The sequence below is a fragment of the Mauremys mutica genome, chromosome 2 (genome assembly GCF_020497125.1).
Source record: "Mauremys mutica isolate MM-2020 ecotype Southern chromosome 2, ASM2049712v1, whole genome shotgun sequence".
Taxonomy (NCBI): domain Eukaryota; kingdom Metazoa; phylum Chordata; order Testudines; family Geoemydidae; genus Mauremys; species Mauremys mutica.
The window spans coordinates 287,516,502-287,534,431 of NC_059073.1; the positions used below are offsets into that span (position 1 = coordinate 287,516,502).

Sequence of the window (17,930 nt, forward strand, 5' to 3'; positions counted from 1 at the left end):
GTTTTGTAGTTCCATCTTTTAGTAGATGTGATCCAGAGCTGCAACACCCCATTGATTTTTATTGGACAGAATCATGGCCGCCAATTTAGTTTTGAATGGTCTGATTAAAAAGTAACTTTTCAATGATAGTTTAAGTACTGAATACTTGATACCAAGTCTGCTTTAATGAAACCTCAAATGGAACATCTACTCTGGACCCCCCATGATTTGAAAAGAATTGGTGGAAGGGGCATAGAAAGGGAAAATCATGATTTCTGCAGGTTCAGGGAATAATTTGAGAAAAATAAATTCAAGTACAGATCATGTTGATATTCTAATGAGTAAAATTAATGTGATAGTGGGTTGTTTTTTGTTTTTTTTAAATGATGTCCCTTGTTGAATTTCTGTGTCTAAATAGCACAGTTCCGCTTGCATCTTTTAATGCAGCCTGGCTTTGAACAGCGTGAATTTGAATGCAAGTATTATGTCATGATAGTGTTTCTGAAATTAGAAGTAATTTCCTTTCCTCACTGGGAGAGAATTTAAAGAGTGATTCGTATCCTTTATGATAAAATTAAATGTCTTTTACAAAATTGTTTGAGTCACATCTTTTTAAATTAATATTCTGATCTTGAAGGGAAATAAGAAATGTGACAGATGTAGCTCTGTTGTACTGGATGTAGTGCAGTGACTATTTCTCTGTTGGCTCCTACACACCCAGATATTTCTAACCTAAATGAATGGAGGTATCTATATGAGGCATTAATCATGGATAATGTCAGCATCTGTAACTATACAGCTGATTCCCTACCCAGCAGAGTAATCTGCTGCTGTAGGAAGGACTGCAAACTTTAATATGTGAGAGGCAGTATTGTAGTCTTGATGTTGTATGTAGATGTATTGTTTTGGAAGCTGATTCATGAAGCCAGCAAAATAGAAGGAGAATGAGAAAGTAGGAAAAAAGTGCTTTCCTGTATTGTAACTCCTGTTCTGTTCTGGGGTTGTTGTTTTTTTTGGGGGGGGGGGGGGAAGGAGTTGGTGTTTGTGTGTTGCTTAATAGAATTCACTTCAAAATAATAGTTACATTCTTGTACTGTAATAATTTCAGAAGTACTTCACCCACTTTTTTTTATTGCCAAATAGTATAGTTTTTATCTTTAAAAATATTACGGTGAGATGTCTTGCAGTATATATTTATATAGACATTAATACATGGAAAAAATTGTTTATTGCATATCTATGAATATTGCATGCATTTAATGAGATTTTTTTAAATAGGACTTGTAAATTTTGTACTTGTTAACGTAATTTTTTTTATATTAATGTTCACAATTCCCTGTACTTAGTATGATTTTAATCTTTATTTAGACTTTTATCAAATTTTTAATGGCTTTTTTCACTGTTTTTTGTCTTTTACCTTCACTTTTTTGTTTACTCTGTCATTCTGCTTTTTACCTCTTCATCTGAATCCCTGATTTTTACCATCATATCCATGTTGATGTATGTCAAATTAGAACAACAAAGCCTGCTCCTCATCTTGATGGGTAAGACTTGGAATTTTATTAACTGTACAAGTTAAAAATATAATATTCAGGAATAAGTACTTCACATCTCAATTGAAGGGTGGACAGAACTTAGAAACAAAAAATAATTGGCTGGTAGAAAAATGGCAGAGGGTTGCCTTTTCAACTTTTTTGACTATCTTTTTACAATAACCTACGTAGTAATGAATATCTTGTTGTCATGTAGTCATGAATTTTGTTGTCGTCAACCCTTGGATCTCTGGGTTTAAAAATATAAAAATAAAATTATTTTCAGAAGTGTCTTCCATATAGATAGTATCCACAAATACTTTAGAGTCACTGCAAATATTAATTATGGGACTAGAAAATGGGAGGAAGAATTTAGAAGTCATTGTGCTCTAATGAATAGAGAGAGTAAAGAATAATCCCAGCTATATTGCTGATTTACCATGTGTCTTTGGGCAAGCCCTTTAACTTCTGTTTTAGTTTCCTGTCTAAAAAGTTGATGATTTCTCACTGCATATCCGTAAGGTAGGGAATAAGTTTGTCAATGCCTTGAGATATCAAATACCTAAATTGAGTAGTTCTCTCAATAAAGGCAATTTAGAGCCCTACGAACACTCCACATGGTGCCTCCATGATCCCACTCTTCCTTGGCTTGTCGGTGCCAAGGGCAACCCACACAGCTGTCTGCTGGGTTTTCATTGTGCTCCTCTTTCAGCAGGCTGTGCCTTCCCTACCTTCCTGAGCCATTATACCAGTGGTTCCCAAACTGGGATTTGTGAACCCCTGGAGGTTCACTAAATGTTACAGGGGGTTCTCGGGGAAAAAATTCCCTAATGGTGAACAGAGCTGTCTCTAGGGACACTGGGCAACACGGGGCCAGCAGCTTGGAGCCCCTGGACTTCCAAGAGCTAAGCAGATCAAAGCAAGCATATCTATCACACTGAGGAGATATAAACTTCAAGAAACCTTATAAGAAATGGAAAGGGAGATGGATATTTTTTGCTGTTTTAAAAAATTAAATAGGCAGCTAGTATTGTTTTTTAAATTATTATGAAGAACAAGTTTAAGCTTTGTTGTAACGTGCATTGTTTGCCTGGACTGCTCAAGACCGAAATGCTTGTGTAGGAGGAACTGTTTGAGTTGGCTTCTTAAATACTTTTGTGCTGTTTCACCACTGATACTCCTTGATGAAACATAGAAGCCTTGTCTTATAACAGGCTTATTCAAAGTGATACAAGCTACAAAAGTCAGATCTTGGAAGAGTGTTTTCATTTTCATAATGTAATAAAAATACTGTAATGATAAATAATAGTAATAAATAGTGTGTAATAAGCATGTCATAAAAACAAATTTTATATTTCCAGGATCACTGCTTTTATAATTTATACTCAGGTAAAGGAGAAAATCCCTGGAAATACTCATTTTTAGAAGGGGATCATGAGACTTGACATTTTAGTGACAGGGGTTCACAGGTGGTTAAAGTTTGGGAACCACTGTATTATACCCTTTTGCCAGGCAGGCTGGGATCTGATAAGGGACTCTTTTAAACACTCAACGTGTGACACGCAATTTTTGGGGGTCTATGTAAAATATTTCACTGAATCATGTCTCTTTTAGCACCTCAGTATGTTATACCAGATAGAGAAGAGCTGCTGTTTCTAGGCATTGGGATGCCCTGTGTCTTTAATGACACAGCCCTGGGAAGTGGGTGCTTAGACATATGATCCTATGAGAGGGGAAATAAAAAAGGCCCTCTGCCACCCACTCTATTTTTGCAAACACAGCAGGAGGCTCACTCCATCGGGATAACTATTCTCCCCCCACCCCTCCTTGTGCCAAGGATTTGCCCTCTGCCATAGTCTGGCAGCGCCTCAACTCTGGACTTAACCCAGACTCATCCCCACCCCATCAAAGGACGATGGGGAGCTGAGGAGCAGCTTCAGCCCCAGGGCCCTGAGCAGCAGGAGGAGATGGGGGAGTGCCATAGTCTCCTGCCTTATGGCAGCAGCTGCCTAGCTCTGGCTTCTGGCCTCTGACCTGGCCAGAGGCAAGACCTTGCAGGGGGGTGGAGGAGGAGGTAATGCCAGCACTTAATTGAGGAGGAGTAGGGAGGCGATTCACAAGAGGGGCAAAATCTCGTGGCGAGGGAGGGTGCATTCCTCTCTCCCTGCCCCCTTCTCCAATTTTCTGTCTAGCCCACCTCAGCCCCTCCAGTGAGAAGAGGCTGGCGCTGCCCCTGATTGTGATTAGGAGCCAAATTCTGGCCTAATAAAGTGCACATGCAAAGGTGGATTTGTTTTCCAAAGCTGCTGTTGACTTCCAGAAGAAGCTATGCACGGCATGACCCTTTTTTTTTTTTTTTTTTATAGTGCATGAAATCCTTACATTTTTGATAACATGATGTTGGGGTTTTTTTGTTTTGTTTTTTGTTTTTTGAAAGATGGTTTTACTGACCCTAAATTTTGGACATAAAAAGTCTGGTAATACAGATGGAACTGAATTCTTCCATGTAAGAATATGACTTTCAGTCTATGAAGCAGTTAATGGAGAAGAATCTCAGCTATACCTAAACAGCTGTACTTTCTGAATCTTGTATTTCTGCAGTGTACATGTTGTCTTTGGACTGGTTATTTCTGGTTTTGAAGTAATAGAACAAATAGAAAATCTGAAAACTGATACTGCAAGTAGGCCATATGCAGACGTGCGAGTTATTGACTGTGGGGTGCTTGTTACAAAATCAGCAAAAAATGGTAAGCAAACCTGTTGTTGCTTGAAACACATTGAAAGTTGTCGTGTGCAAAGAATACAAAACTTATATTTATTTCTAAAAACTTACAATGGTTCTCTGGCATTTTAATTTGGATTTAAAGATGTCTGAGAATTAGATTTTTTTCCCCCCTAAACTGAAGATTCTCTCACTTGAAAAAGGGCACACCCATTTCCTGTTAACATTGCTTACATTTATTTTTGTGAACTGCCATATTGAACTTGAACACTAATTTCTTTCCCAGTATTTGAGAGGTAGAGCTTTAAATATAGTCCTTGGTACTGCACAAACTCTAGACCTTTCAGGATACCTGAGCTGTTAACATTAATTTCATGACTAGATTTATGTTAACAGAATTTTTTTCCCCTTAAATCATCAGAGGAAACTGTATGAGGACCAAAGTTTACTGGGTATCCCATCATTTCTAAAAATTATATCCAAAGCATCACTGGACATTTGTACAGGCCAAGATTTGACCTTTTTCAAAATTGTTAAAAGATGAGGTAGGCCTACAGATTCTAAATATTTTCCTATCCATCCATCCCCTTCCTCACCCACAACCAATTCTCCACAACTTAATTGAACTTAACCAAAACCACTTGCCATTTTAGTGACAGTACACCAAAATAAGATATGCAGGCTTCCTCAATGCTCTGCAAAACACTTGTGCAAAGTACATTCTTGCTGGTGTCAATGAAATTGTTTTTACATGCCAAATAAACTAAAGACAGTCAGCATAGGTTTCTGAATTACCCACAATAAACTACAATAATAAGCTTGCCAAATTGAAAAAGGACAAAATTGATTTTGTGAATTTAAACTGAGTCCCTTTAAATTTTGAGTGAAATACAAGATTTCATTTTTTTTAAATGGTGCAAACGTTTAAAATGTTGAAGAATTATTGATTGAGAGAATACAGATGGGCAGACAATATAGCAAAAAATATTTCACATGCTACTGACCCCAGGAAGAAAGATGGAGGGATTTTTGATTTGGAGGGAAAGTCTTTCTTAGCTGTCTGCTGGTTCAGCGACTTCCTTCTGTCTTCTTGTGAAGATTAGCAGAGATTTGTTGAGTCTTCCTGGCTTGGTTGGGAAAGTGAACACCGAGTCTGAGAGAGAGGAGAAACACTCTCTCTTGAAGCTTCACTTTCAAAGGGTTAGAACAAAGAGACTTTGGTCTTGTTGCCTGAGGGACAGCTTACAGTATTCCTGCAGGAGGAGAGGAGAGGAGGGTGACATTCCCTTTGGTGAAGGTTTCCCTCTAGTTAGTTAGGTGTTGTCCTATAAGATAGTGGACAAATTCTCTACAAGTATGAAGATGAATGATAGAGCAGACTGCTGTGGCTTCTACGAGAAGAGGTGGACATTGGGACTGAGTCTGAGAGTCTTGATATTGATTTTAACATGTAACTTCTGGGTTGCCCATCTAAGATGTTTTAGTCAAAAAAAAAAAAATCAGATGACTGTAAACAATCCTTATTCATCTTTCTCTTTGTCCTAGGAAGAACCAATGACATGAAGTCACAATATTGCAAGCTAAAATTTATTTTAAAGTAGGGCTGTCAAGTGAACAAAAAATTAATCACAATTAACCATGCAATTAAACAACAATGGAATGCCATTTATTTTAAATAATTTTGGATGTTTGCTACATTTTCAAATATATTAATTTCAGTTACAACACAGAATACAAAGTGTACCGTGCTCACTTTATATTTATTTTTTATTACAAATATTTGTGCTGTAAAAAACAAAACAAAAAATTTTCAATTCACCTCATACAAGTACTGTAGTGCAATCTCTTTATCATGAAAGTTGAACTTATAAATGTAGAATTATGTAAAAAAAAAAAAGTTTGAATGTAGTGTGAAACTTTAGAGCTTACAAGTCCACTCAGTCCTACTTCTTGGTCAGCCAATCACTCAGACAAACAAGATTGATTACAATTTGCGGGAGATAATGCTGCCTGCTTCATGTTTACAATGTCACCTGAAAGTGAGAACAGGCGTTCGCATAGCACTGTTGTAGCTGGTGTTGCAAGATATTTACGTGCTAGATGCGCTAAAGATTCATATGTCCCTTCATGCTTCAACCACCATTCCAGAGGACATGCGTCCATGCTGATGATGGGTTTTGCTTAATAACGGTCCAAAGCAGTGCAGACTGATGCATGCTCATTTTCATCATCTGAGTCAGATGCCAACAGCAGAAGGTTGATGTTTTGGTGGTGGTGGTTTGGGTTCTGTAGTTTCCACATCAGAGTGTTGCTCTTTTAAGACATCTGAAAGCATGCTGCACACTTTCATGATAAAGAGATTGCACTTCAGTACTTGTTTGAGGTGAATTGAAAAATACTATTTCTTTTGTTTATCATTTTTACAGTGCATATAGTTGTAATAAAAAATAATATAAAGTGAGAACTGTGCACTTTGTATTCTGTGTTGTAATTGAAATCAATATTGAAAATGTAGAAAAACATCCAAAAATATTTAATACATTTCAATTGGTATTCTATTGTTATAAGTGCTATTAATCACAATTAATTTTTGAGTTAATTGCGTGAGTTCACTGCGGTTGACAGCCCTATTTTAAAGTAACTACAAAAACATGGTTTAATTTGTGTAACAGTTCTGTTCATATGACCAAATATCCACACATTTACTTATTAAAATTTCTTTATAAAACACTTTTGTTCGTATGGCAAGCTTTTCATCCTGTTCATGTACTATCATTTGTTTACTGAAATATTAAAAAATCCTCCTGTATTATGTATAATTGAAATGTTGGTTATAAAGTGGTACACTCTCTGTTTTTTAGGGCAGAGAGATGTAAATTGGAGAGCTGCATAGTTCACTTAGTAGAAACTGAAGAATTTTACCACACCCATCCTTACTCTGATTAAAAAAATTATTATACTTCAGGTTAATCATTTCATTGATATTTCACTCATTCAATATGTATGGTCTGAACACTTACTTAATGCAATTGCACTTTTAAGTGTCCTGTTTCTTTTCAGTTGTTGCTAATCAGAAAATAAGGGAGCTGATGATGATTTTTATTTTACACTCTGCTCTTTTGGAGAATAAGGTTTCTATAATAGTCTTGTCTTAAGTTTTAGAGAAAAAGAGGAAAGCGTCTACTCACTCAGAAGCTTCAGATTCCTCCTCTAGCTCATCAACCTCTTCAGAATCTTCATCGGAAAGTGAAGTTGAAAATGAGAAAAGTAGAAGAAGAAAGCGCAAGAGAAGAACTAAAATTAAACAATCAAGAAAGCGAAGAAGGGAAGAGAGAAAGAAAGAGGAGCCAAGGTGCAAACGGATATCAAACCAAAGAGGGTGACTAATCTGTTAAGAATCCCAAAGAAATCATGTCTGAAATGACCATGTTAATTATATAGGTGCTTTATGGAAAACATTATTAAGATGTATTTAATTCTGGAAGTTTGATTTTGTTCATCCTTTAAAATTAAAGTCAAGTTTTCTGTAGATTTAATTAAAGATTCTTTACTAAATAATTATAGAGAAGCTATTAATAGCTTAGGTAGTAAACTGCATCTCTGCACACTGAAAAGCCATTTGGGACATAATATGTTTACATACTTTGGGAAGGAGAAACTAATGCATGGAGACAAGATTTAATTATTTGGGATAATTTTTAAAGTAGAGGAAAATTTCCTGTACTGTTAAAGATACTCATATTAAACTGTGATATTTATTTTTAATTATGGTTTCCTATATTTTAGAATATTAAGATACCTGTTGACACTGTAATAAGTTAACTGATGATCCAAGAAGGAAATATAACTTTTGTCTGTTAAATGTGAAAGGAGCCTTGTTTCTCTAGTTCTTTGATAGCTTGACTTGTAGATGTTGGCATAAAATTAAATGAGTTAACAATGTGATGATGTTATATATGTCACTTATTTTTTTTAAATCAGTTTTGATAATTTGTGCCTCTTTCAGCCTAGGTTTAGATAATAGATTTGCTTTGTAAATTGCTTTCTCCCTCCCCCCCTCCAGCAGCCATTCTGACAAGAGTGATGTAAATGAGAGAAAATCAGTTGACTTGAGCACAAAAAGGGACAAACCTGTGGTTCGCCCTGAAGAAATTCCACCAGTGCCTGAAAATAGATTTTTGCTGAGAAGAGATGTGCCTGTTGTCAAAGTAGAATCTGAGCCGTAAGCAGCAGATTTAACCTTTTTTGTTACATTATAGTATTAACTTAGTGGGGATGTTCTTTCCATTAATAAAGGATTTTCTGTTCTGACTCTTGGAGAGCCACCCAGTGGTGAAAGTAAGGTTCTTAACATTAAGTAACTTAGCTGCTTGTAACATTCTCCACTGGAATTTCCACTTCAGCCTGTGTCTCTAATCTCATCAGATCGAATCTTATGTAATAACTAGGGCAGTCGATTAATCGCAGTTAACTCACGCGATTAACTCAAAAAAATTAATTCTGATTAAAAAAATTAATCGCAATTAATTGCAATACCAATTGAAATGTATTAAATATTTTTGGATGTTTTTCTACATTTTCAAATATATTGATTTCTGTTACAACACAGAATACAAATTGTACAGTGATCACTTTATATTATTATTTTTTATTACAAATATTTGCACTGTAAAAATGATTTAAAAAAAAGTATTTTTCAATTCTCCTCATACAAGTATTGTAGTGCAATCTCTTTATCGTGAAAGTGCAACTTACAAATGTAGATTTTGTTTGTTATATAACTACACTCAAAAACAAAACAATGTAAAACTTTAGAGCCTACAAGTCGACTCAGTCCTACTTTTTGTTTAGCCAATCGCTAAGACAAACATGTTTGTTTACATTTACAGGCGGTACTGCTGCCTGCTTCTTATTTACAATGTCACCTGAAAGTGAGAATAGGCGTTCACATGGCACTTTTGTAGCTGGTGTTGCAAGGTATTTACGTGCCAGATATGGTAAACATTCATATGCCCCTTCATGCTTCAGCCACCATTCCAGAGGACATGCTTCCATGCTGATGATGCTTGTTAAAAAAAAATGCGCTAATTAAATTTGTGACTGAACTCCTTGGGGGAGAATTGTATGTCTCCTGTTCTGTTTTACCCGCATTCTGCCATATATTTCATATTATAGCAGTCTCGGATAATGACCCAGCACATGTTTGTTTTAAGAACACTTTCAGAGCAGATTTGACAAAACGCAAAGAAGGTACCAATGTGAGATTTCTAAACATAGCTACATCACACAACCCAAGGTTTAAGAATCTGAAGTGCGATCCAAAATCTGAGAGGGACAAAGTGTGGAGCATGCTTTCAGAAGTCTTAAAAGAGCAATGCTCAGATGTGGAAACTACAGAACTTGAAACAGCAAAAAGGAAAATCAACCTTCTGCTGGTGGCATGTGTCTCAGCTGATGAAAATGAACATACATCGGTCTGCACTGCTTTGGATTATTATCGAGTAGAACCCATCATCAGCATGGACACATGTCCTCTGGAATCGTGGTTGAAGCATGAAGGGACATGTAAATCTTTAGCGCATCGCCGGCTACAACAGTGCCATGCGAATGCCTGTTTTTACTTTCAGGTGACGTAAACAAGAAGCAGGCAGCATTATCTCCTGCAAATTGTAAACAAACTTGTTTGTCTGAGCGATTGGCTGAAGTGGGACTGAGTGTACTTGTAGGCTCTAAAGTTTTATACTGTTTTATTTTTGAATGCAGTTTTTTTGGGAAACAATTCTACATTTGTAAATTCAACTTTCATGATGGAGATTGCACTACAGAGCTTGTACTAGGTAAATTGAAAAATGCAATTTCTTTTGTTTTTTACAGTGTAAATATTTGTAATAAAAATATAAAGTGAGCACTGTACACCTCGTATTCTGTGTTGTAATTGAAATAAATATATTTGAAAATGTAGAAAACATCCAAATTATTTAAATAAATGATATTCTATTATTGTCTAACAGCACAATTAATCACGTGATTAATCTAGATTAATTTTTTGAATTGCTTGACAGCCCTAGTAATAACTTTACATTGTGCCACTCATCTTAAAGGATCCTAAATGTGTTACAAACCTAAATTGAAATATAAACAGTACAAATAGATTACTTCATCCATTGCTTCTGTATGAAACCCCAGGATAAAATGCAGTAATTGTTTAGCAGTGCATAGCAATATAACAGAGTAGTTTAAGAGGGAAAATGAAGTATTGCCTTTCCAATTTAAACTGTAAGAGCAATTTGATTTCACTCTTGTGATCAGTTGGAATTTGGTCAAGACCCTGATGTTAATATGCTTCTCCCTATTTTCCAAAAAAGCTATCTTTCTAGAGAAACCAAACAATTATGAGTTTGTAAAACAGTTTCAAATTAAATATAATAGAAATATTATGCAGAGTTTGAATGCTCTTTCCTATAGCATACTTTGTGTAATGGGCTGAATGGCTTAATATGCAATACTGGTCAATCATCTACAGAGCCTGTTTACATTCAAACAATATTAATGAATGTAATAAAGTTGACAGTATCAGATAAATCACTGCTTGAAATGATAAATCATTTCTTCAGGCTTTGACAACTACTCATTTCTACTGAGCATACTAAAGTGTATTTACAGGAATGTTGAGTTGCCTTTCATTGCTAAAAAACATTAGAACTGGTCAATTATCCATAGGTGGCAATCTAGTGATGCCCCTTAGGGCTTGTGTACATGAATGTTTAGTTTGTGGCAAGCTGGGATGTAATTCTATCCCATGCTAGCTTGCTACATGGTAAGGGTCTAACGTGGGTTAGATTTACACCCCAGTTTGCTGTGAACTAAACGTCTGTGTAGACAAGCCCTTAAAGTAATATATTTGTGGATGCGGAGATCCGGGCATTACTCAGTGCACATATGGTTAGCAGACAGGTGATAAAAATCACTTTGTCCTAGAAAAAGGGTTCACTGTTCTAACAGATCATTTTGCAAGTTCATTAATAAGTCATTATTTACTGTAGATAGTCTAATCTTGTTAGCTGGGTGAAAATTACTATGGTAGTGATCCACCTTTCATGGGGAAGCTATCTGTTCACTTATTTTTTCTTTTTCTCATAATCAGGGGCGGCTCCAGGCACCAGCATGCCAAGCGGGTGCTTGGGGCGGCAAGCCACAGGGGGCGCTCTGCCGGTCGCCGTGAGGGCTGCAGGCAGGTTGCCTTCGGCGACATGCCTGCGGAGGGTCCGCTGGTCCCGCGGCTTCGGTGGACCTCCCGCAGGCTGCCACCGAATTCACAGGACCGGGGACCTCCCGAAGGCAAGCCGCCGAAGGCAGCCTGCCTGCCGTGTTTGGGGCGGCAAAATGCCTAGAGCCGCCCCTGCTCATAATATCATCGCTTTCTCAGTACACTGACTTTCAGTGTTTCTATTTGTTTAATTGGACCTCTTGGTAAATATTTTTTACATTATTAGCTTAATGATGTATGAGGAACAAATTCATATTTTCATTACTGTGTTACATTTAACCCCATTTTTTCTTCTTATTTTAGGAAACTTCTTGATGTTGCACCAGTTTTGACTGACCAGAAGCCGTCAGTCTCTAAATCTGGAAGAAAAATTAAAGGAAGAGGAACAATAGTATGTATATATTTCTCTCACCCCTTCCCCTACCCACCCCCTCTTCCCAGAGTTTTAAATTACTCATATAGTTTGCATGTGATTTTATTGTAACTGAGGTTGAAAGACCATAGCTTACTTGGTTGGTGTGTCAAAATGTTGCAGCAAAATTAAAACTGTATTTGTTAAATCATCACATTTTTCTACCCCTCACATTAAAAACAGGCTTACCTATTAGATTGATGGGGAAAGCAGGATGTTTGCCCCTTAGTCATGAGTGGGTATTAAAATTACTTAAGGATGAAATACTTGGTAAATAATACCCGCTAAATTCATCTCCCATCGATGCAGCATGATGTAGACACTGCAGTAAGTCGACCTAGGCTACGTCGACTCCAGCTACTTTATTCATGTAGCTGGAGTAGCATAACTTAGGTTGACTTACTGCAGTAGTGTAGACGAGGCCTAAATGATTACTATGGTCTCTTGTGGCCTTAAAATCTATGAATTTAAGGATGAGAGTCCCGACTTTGCTTGTGTTATTGAGACCAGCTGAATGATACTTTTGCCTCAGTTCTCTCCTATTGGGTACTTGGTTTCCTTTTTGCCCTTTGTTTAAGCCGGCTTTTGTACTCTTCCAGCGATACCACACACCACCTCGATCACGATCCTGTTCTGAATCTGATGATGATGAGAGCAGTGAAACCCCTCCTCATTGGAAAGAGGAGATGCAGAGGTTAAGAACATACAGACCACCCAGTGGGGAGAAGTGGAGTAAAGGAGATAAGTAAGATCTTTTCTACACATTTTAAACGGTTATATATGTTACTTGTCTTCGCATTCAGAATAATAAAAATAGAAAAGACTTGTTCCATAACCTTTCCCTATTGTTACGGTCTCTCTTGGAAGCACAGTGAAAATGAAATATATCAATCTTGTAAACAGTCCTTATACAGTTATAAATGTTTCAACAGAAGCAGCTCTATCAAGAAATTCTAATGACTTGGTAACTGTGATGTGAATCTTGTTATACCATCTGAGTATATGTATAGTCTTGTTCAGTTTTCTGCGTTTATGTTTCTGATGGTTCTTCTGCAAGTGCTTGCTCATATCGATTCCAATTAGGTGAGCGTGCGCTGCATGCACGATCATCGGAAGATTTTTACCCTAGCAACACTCGGTGGGAGTGGAGTGGTGCCTTTATGGCACCAGATATATGCCCCGGCTGACCCAGCGCCCCATCAGTTCCTTCTTACCGCCCGTGACGGTTGTTGGAACTGTGAAGCGCAGCTTAGCTGATCTCCACTCTCCCTAGCATTCACTTTAGTACATGTTAATAGTTTTTGATTAGTTGGTTATAGTTGTTAATAGCTGTGAATTACTTAGTATAGTTAGAGTTAGTTTAATTAGTGGGGGGGAAAGGGGTCTTCTCCCCTTTCCCCTATCCCAGTACCCAGGCCCATGCCTGGGTCTCTGGGCTTCAAACCCTGCTCGGTTTGCCAGAGGCCGATGCCAACAGGAGACCACCACGACTCTTGCCTAAGGTGTCTGGGGGAATCCCACCAAGCAGACAAATGCTGCATTTGCAAAGCCTTCAAGCCGAGGACCAGGAAGGAGCGGGACTTTAAACTGAAGCAGCTCCTTATGGAGCCGGCGCTTAGCCCGGTCCCTTCCTCCACGCGCCAAGACTCGGCACCGTAGTCCTTGGTGCGGAGTACCCCAGAGGCACCGACTGGTCTGGCACCGCGTTCTGACTCTACCAAAGACTTGTGGTGCCAGATCTCCCCGGCACCTCCACCACCATGGCGCAGGTCTCTTATCTCCAAGCCAGAAGAAGCAGCCCAAGCAGGTGCAGGTCACTTCTGGTTTGTTGGTGCGACAGCCGCCGACGCTTCCCGCACCGCAGTTGGAACCACGTCCATTGCCAGAGCGCATAGGACAAATATTGGCTCCTGCACCGCTGCAAGGGCCGTCGAATCCAGTGCACGTAAGCTCCCCGGGGCACACTGTGATCGAGCTGAGACTACTCTCCACACCGGAGACCTTTTCAACAGCGCGGGACTTGATCGCGCTCACAGAGCCGACTCCTCTGCAGCCGGCAGCACCTCCAGCATGGACGGTGATGTCGAAGGGAAAGCCATCCCTCGTGTGACCACTGTCGCCGAGTGAAGAAGGACGACACCAGTCCAGGTCCTGATCTTCTTCCTGGCACCCATTACAGCGTTGCTAGCAGTCCCAGCACCGTTCTCGGTGCCGGTTGTACTCGCGACGCCGCTACGGTTCGCGGAGATCCGAATCGCACTCCGGCCGGTACCGATTGGACTCCTGGTGCCGGTCAGAGTGGCACTCGACCTGGAGCCAATCGCGACGCTGATCTCACCAGAGGTCGCCATCGAAATCCAGATCAGGCTCCCGGTACTGATATGACCGCAGGCACCAATCGATGCCTCACGGCACCAGTCCCCAGCACCGTACAGTACCGGGGTACTCGACACTGGTGTGTACAGCACCGCCTTGGCCATCTCGCTCTGCCTCTGCATCGTCGCGCTCGCAAGGTGGCTACCAGGACCAGGGCGGTACAGGCCAGTGGCTAGAAGAAGGCCAGGACCTGGATCATGAACCCCCACAGTGGTCCTTTTGGACCCCCTGGGCATACCATCAGGCACAGGGGGCTCCTTCGGGGACTTCCCATTCCGCCCCTTCAGAGCCCCGAGTACCGGAGGCCACTGTGTCTTGCCCTCCCCTCCCCCGGGAGGCTCTGAGACGACTGCTCCAGCGCCAATGCAGGCCCACACTCCTAGCATGATGGACCTTGAGCAACAAGATCCTCCACAAGAGGACTTCGCGCAGGATCCCTTAGTCCCGGGGGTATCTTCCTCGTCCTCGCCTGATGAGGCAGTGGCGGGGACTATGGTTTCAGGCCCTCCTCCTATGAACCTCCACGGCCACCAGGAACTGCTCTGCAGAGTGGCACGCAATATGAACCTCCAGGTAGAGGAGGTGGTGGAGGTAGAGGACCCTGTAGTAGATATTCTGTCCGCGGAGGCACCGTCCAGAGTTGCCCTCCCCGTCATATGAACCATACAGGCCACTGCTAAGACAATCTGGCAGTCGCCAGCCTCTATTCCACCTACGGCCAAGGGGGTGGAAAGGAAGTATTTTGTCCCTTCAAAGGACTACAAGTACCTCTGTACGCACCCCCAACCGTGCTCCCTTGTCGTGGCTTCGGTCAACGAGAAGGAGAGGCACGGTCAGCAGGCCCCAGCGCCTAAATCAAAGGATGCTAGACACCTAGACTTGTTTGGGCACAAGATGTACTCAGACGGAGGCTTGCAGCTCAGGGTGGCCAACCAACAGGCACTCCTGAGCCGATATGACTATAATTTGTGACACTCTATGGAGAAATTCAAGGAGTTGGTTCCACAGGAGTCCAGAGAGGAATTTGGGGCTATAGTAGAGGAGGGCAAGAAGGTGGCCAGAACCTCCCTACAAGCCTCTCTGGATGCGGCAGACTCATCAGCTAGAACCCTGGCCTCGGGCATAGCCATGCGCCGCATCTCATGGCTGCAGGTCTCTGGCTTACCACCAGAGTTACAGCAGACCCTCCAGGACCTGCCCTTTGATGGCCAGGGCCTATTCTCCGAGAAGACAGACTCAAGGCTGCAGAGTCTGAAGGACTCAACAGTTATCATGCGCTCTCTGGGAATGCATACCCCAGTAACGCAGAGAAGGCCCTTCAGACCACAACCTCAGAGGTCATACCCTCCCCCGTGGCCGAGACAGGACTTCTTTAAAAGACGCGGCCAAGGTGGTAAAAGGAAACAAACTGGACACCAAGCCAGCCAAGGCCAGGGCCCTCCCAAGCCATCGGCAGGGCCTAAGCAGAACTTTTGAAGGTGCGCCCGAGGACAGAACACCAGTCTCCATTCAGGATCCCTCCCCGCCTTTCCAAAATCATCTCTCCCATTTCCTCCGTGCGTGGTCCTACATAACATGAGACCATTGGGTCCTACACATGGTGGAAAGGGGATACTCCCTCCAATTTTCTCCCCCCATCCCTGCCCTTCCCCGTCACAAACGTCACAGCTGTTTGTTGCTGTAGCAGACCAGATGAAGAGCCTTCCAGTCTCCTCCCAGCGCATCTTGTCCTGGATCACTTCATGCATCCGTGCATGCTATGACTTGGCTGGTATCCCATCTACGCACCTTACCGCCCACTCCACAGGGGCTCAGGCTTCATCCTCTGCTTTCCTGGCGCATGTGCCCATTCAGGAGATATGTAGGGCAGTGACTTGGTCATTGATGCATACCTTCGCCGCCCACTATGTGATAGTGCAGCAGTCCAGGGGTGATGGTGCATTCGGTTCGGCGGTCCTTCACTCTGCGACATCTCACTCTGGCCCCACCGCCTAGGTAAGGCTTGAGTGTCACCTAATTAGAATCGATATGAGCAAGCACTCGAAGAAGAAAAGACAGTTACTCACCTTTGTGACTGTTGTTCTTCGAGATGTTGCTCATATCCATTCCAAACCCGCCCTCCTTCCCCTCTGTCGGAGTAGCCAGCAAGAAGGAACTGAGGGGGCGCTGGGTTGACCCGGGCATATATCCGGCGCCATAAAGGCGCCACTCCAGGGGGTGCCTCAGCCGACCCACCGAGTGTTGCTAGGGTAAAAATCTTCTGACAGTGGTGCACGCAGCGAGCGCACACCTAATTGGAATGGATATGAGCAACACATCTCGAAGAACAACAGTTACAAAGGTGAGTAACCGTCTTTTATTGAATATAAGTCCTCAATAAAACATCCCAATTGCTATGAACTCCTTCTGTCTGTTCATGTATTGTAAGATTGTTTGGTAGAGAAGCACAAAAAAAGTATGAGAAAATGGTTAAGCTTGGATTTCAACATAACTTATGAATCTATAGTTCTCCTTCGAATAATCGTGCGCACATACATTCCAATGCAGGTGTTTGTGCACCCAGTGTACTTGAGTCAGAGACTTTTGCCAGCAGTACCACTATGCAGTGCATGTGTCCCAGCTCTCCTTGTTCTCTCAGGCAAAGACATAAAAGGGGCCTGGCCACCTCCTCCCTTTCAGTTCCTTGAGCATTGGAACTCCCAGTAGCATTTGCTTCAGTTAGCCAGCATCGAGATATATAGATATAGATATAATGCGTGTGTAATATAGTTAGTAGTAGTCTAGCTAGCTGGCTAATTATAATTTTTAGTTCATTATCCTAGAGGATTTTAATATGGAAAAAATCCCCAGGTTTTTAGCAGTGTGCCACCTGCGGGGCCATTATCCCGGTCACAGATGGGCTGGTTTAGATGAGGGACAAATGCTCTAGTTGTACCTCCTTCCTCACCAGGACCAAAAATGGAGGAACTTTTGACTTAAGGTCCACCTCGTGAAAGAGGCGCTGCATCTTGCATCATAGTTGAACCCTGACCGTGAGGCAGGGGACTCAGATTCAAGCAGAAGTGCCCCTCCAGCTCCTCCTGTTTTTAAAACGCAAGTCCATTGACAAACATCATGCTTTGTCTTCCCTGTCAGCTTCAACAAAGTGACCTGGGCATTCCAATGCTAACAAAACCTCAAAGTTTTGGTCTTTCCCCAGAAAATCTTACGGTAAGTCCTCTGGTACCCGTTTGAGGCTTCACAAATGTAAGTGCTCACCAGTTCCATATGAGGGAGCACCGTCAAGTCCAGTGTCTTCACCCATGATGGGTCTTTTGTCCTTGCTGACTAATATATATTGGCTAGCATGTAAATATTGTGTGTGTGTGGTATGAATTAAGCACAAATACTGTAACAGTGATATAACCTAAACTGTCCTTTACCATACTCTTGTTCACTTCGTATGCTAAATGTCCCACAACACCTTGCATTTGCTGAAATCAGCATTTGTCACAAGCAGATAGGGAACTTGTCAAAATCAAGATATATTGGTTCTGTCTCTCAATACAAGCTACAGAAGTATCTTCACAGATCAGTGCCTGGAATGCTAGTATCCAAAACCAAAATAAGGAGGGCACAGAATAACAAGTTAGGAATGTGGAA

General features: G+C 41.1%; 1 protein-coding gene across 1 annotated transcript in view; it reads left to right on the forward strand.

The window, feature by feature from the left end:
* The window catches only part of NKTR (natural killer cell triggering receptor), a 70,841-nt gene that overhangs the window by 35,341 nt on the left and 17,570 nt on the right, over positions 1 to 17,930 (forward strand). Inside the window, exons 7-12 of the mRNA XM_045004943.1 lie at positions 1,494 to 1,523; positions 4,113 to 4,258; positions 7,390 to 7,585; positions 8,297 to 8,455; positions 11,804 to 11,891; positions 12,512 to 12,657. Of these exons, the coding sequence (XP_044860878.1) occupies positions 1,494 to 1,523; positions 4,113 to 4,258; positions 7,390 to 7,585; positions 8,297 to 8,455; positions 11,804 to 11,891; positions 12,512 to 12,657 (765 nt within the window). The remainder of the gene's footprint in view (positions 1 to 1,493; positions 1,524 to 4,112; positions 4,259 to 7,389; positions 7,586 to 8,296; positions 8,456 to 11,803; positions 11,892 to 12,511; positions 12,658 to 17,930) is intronic.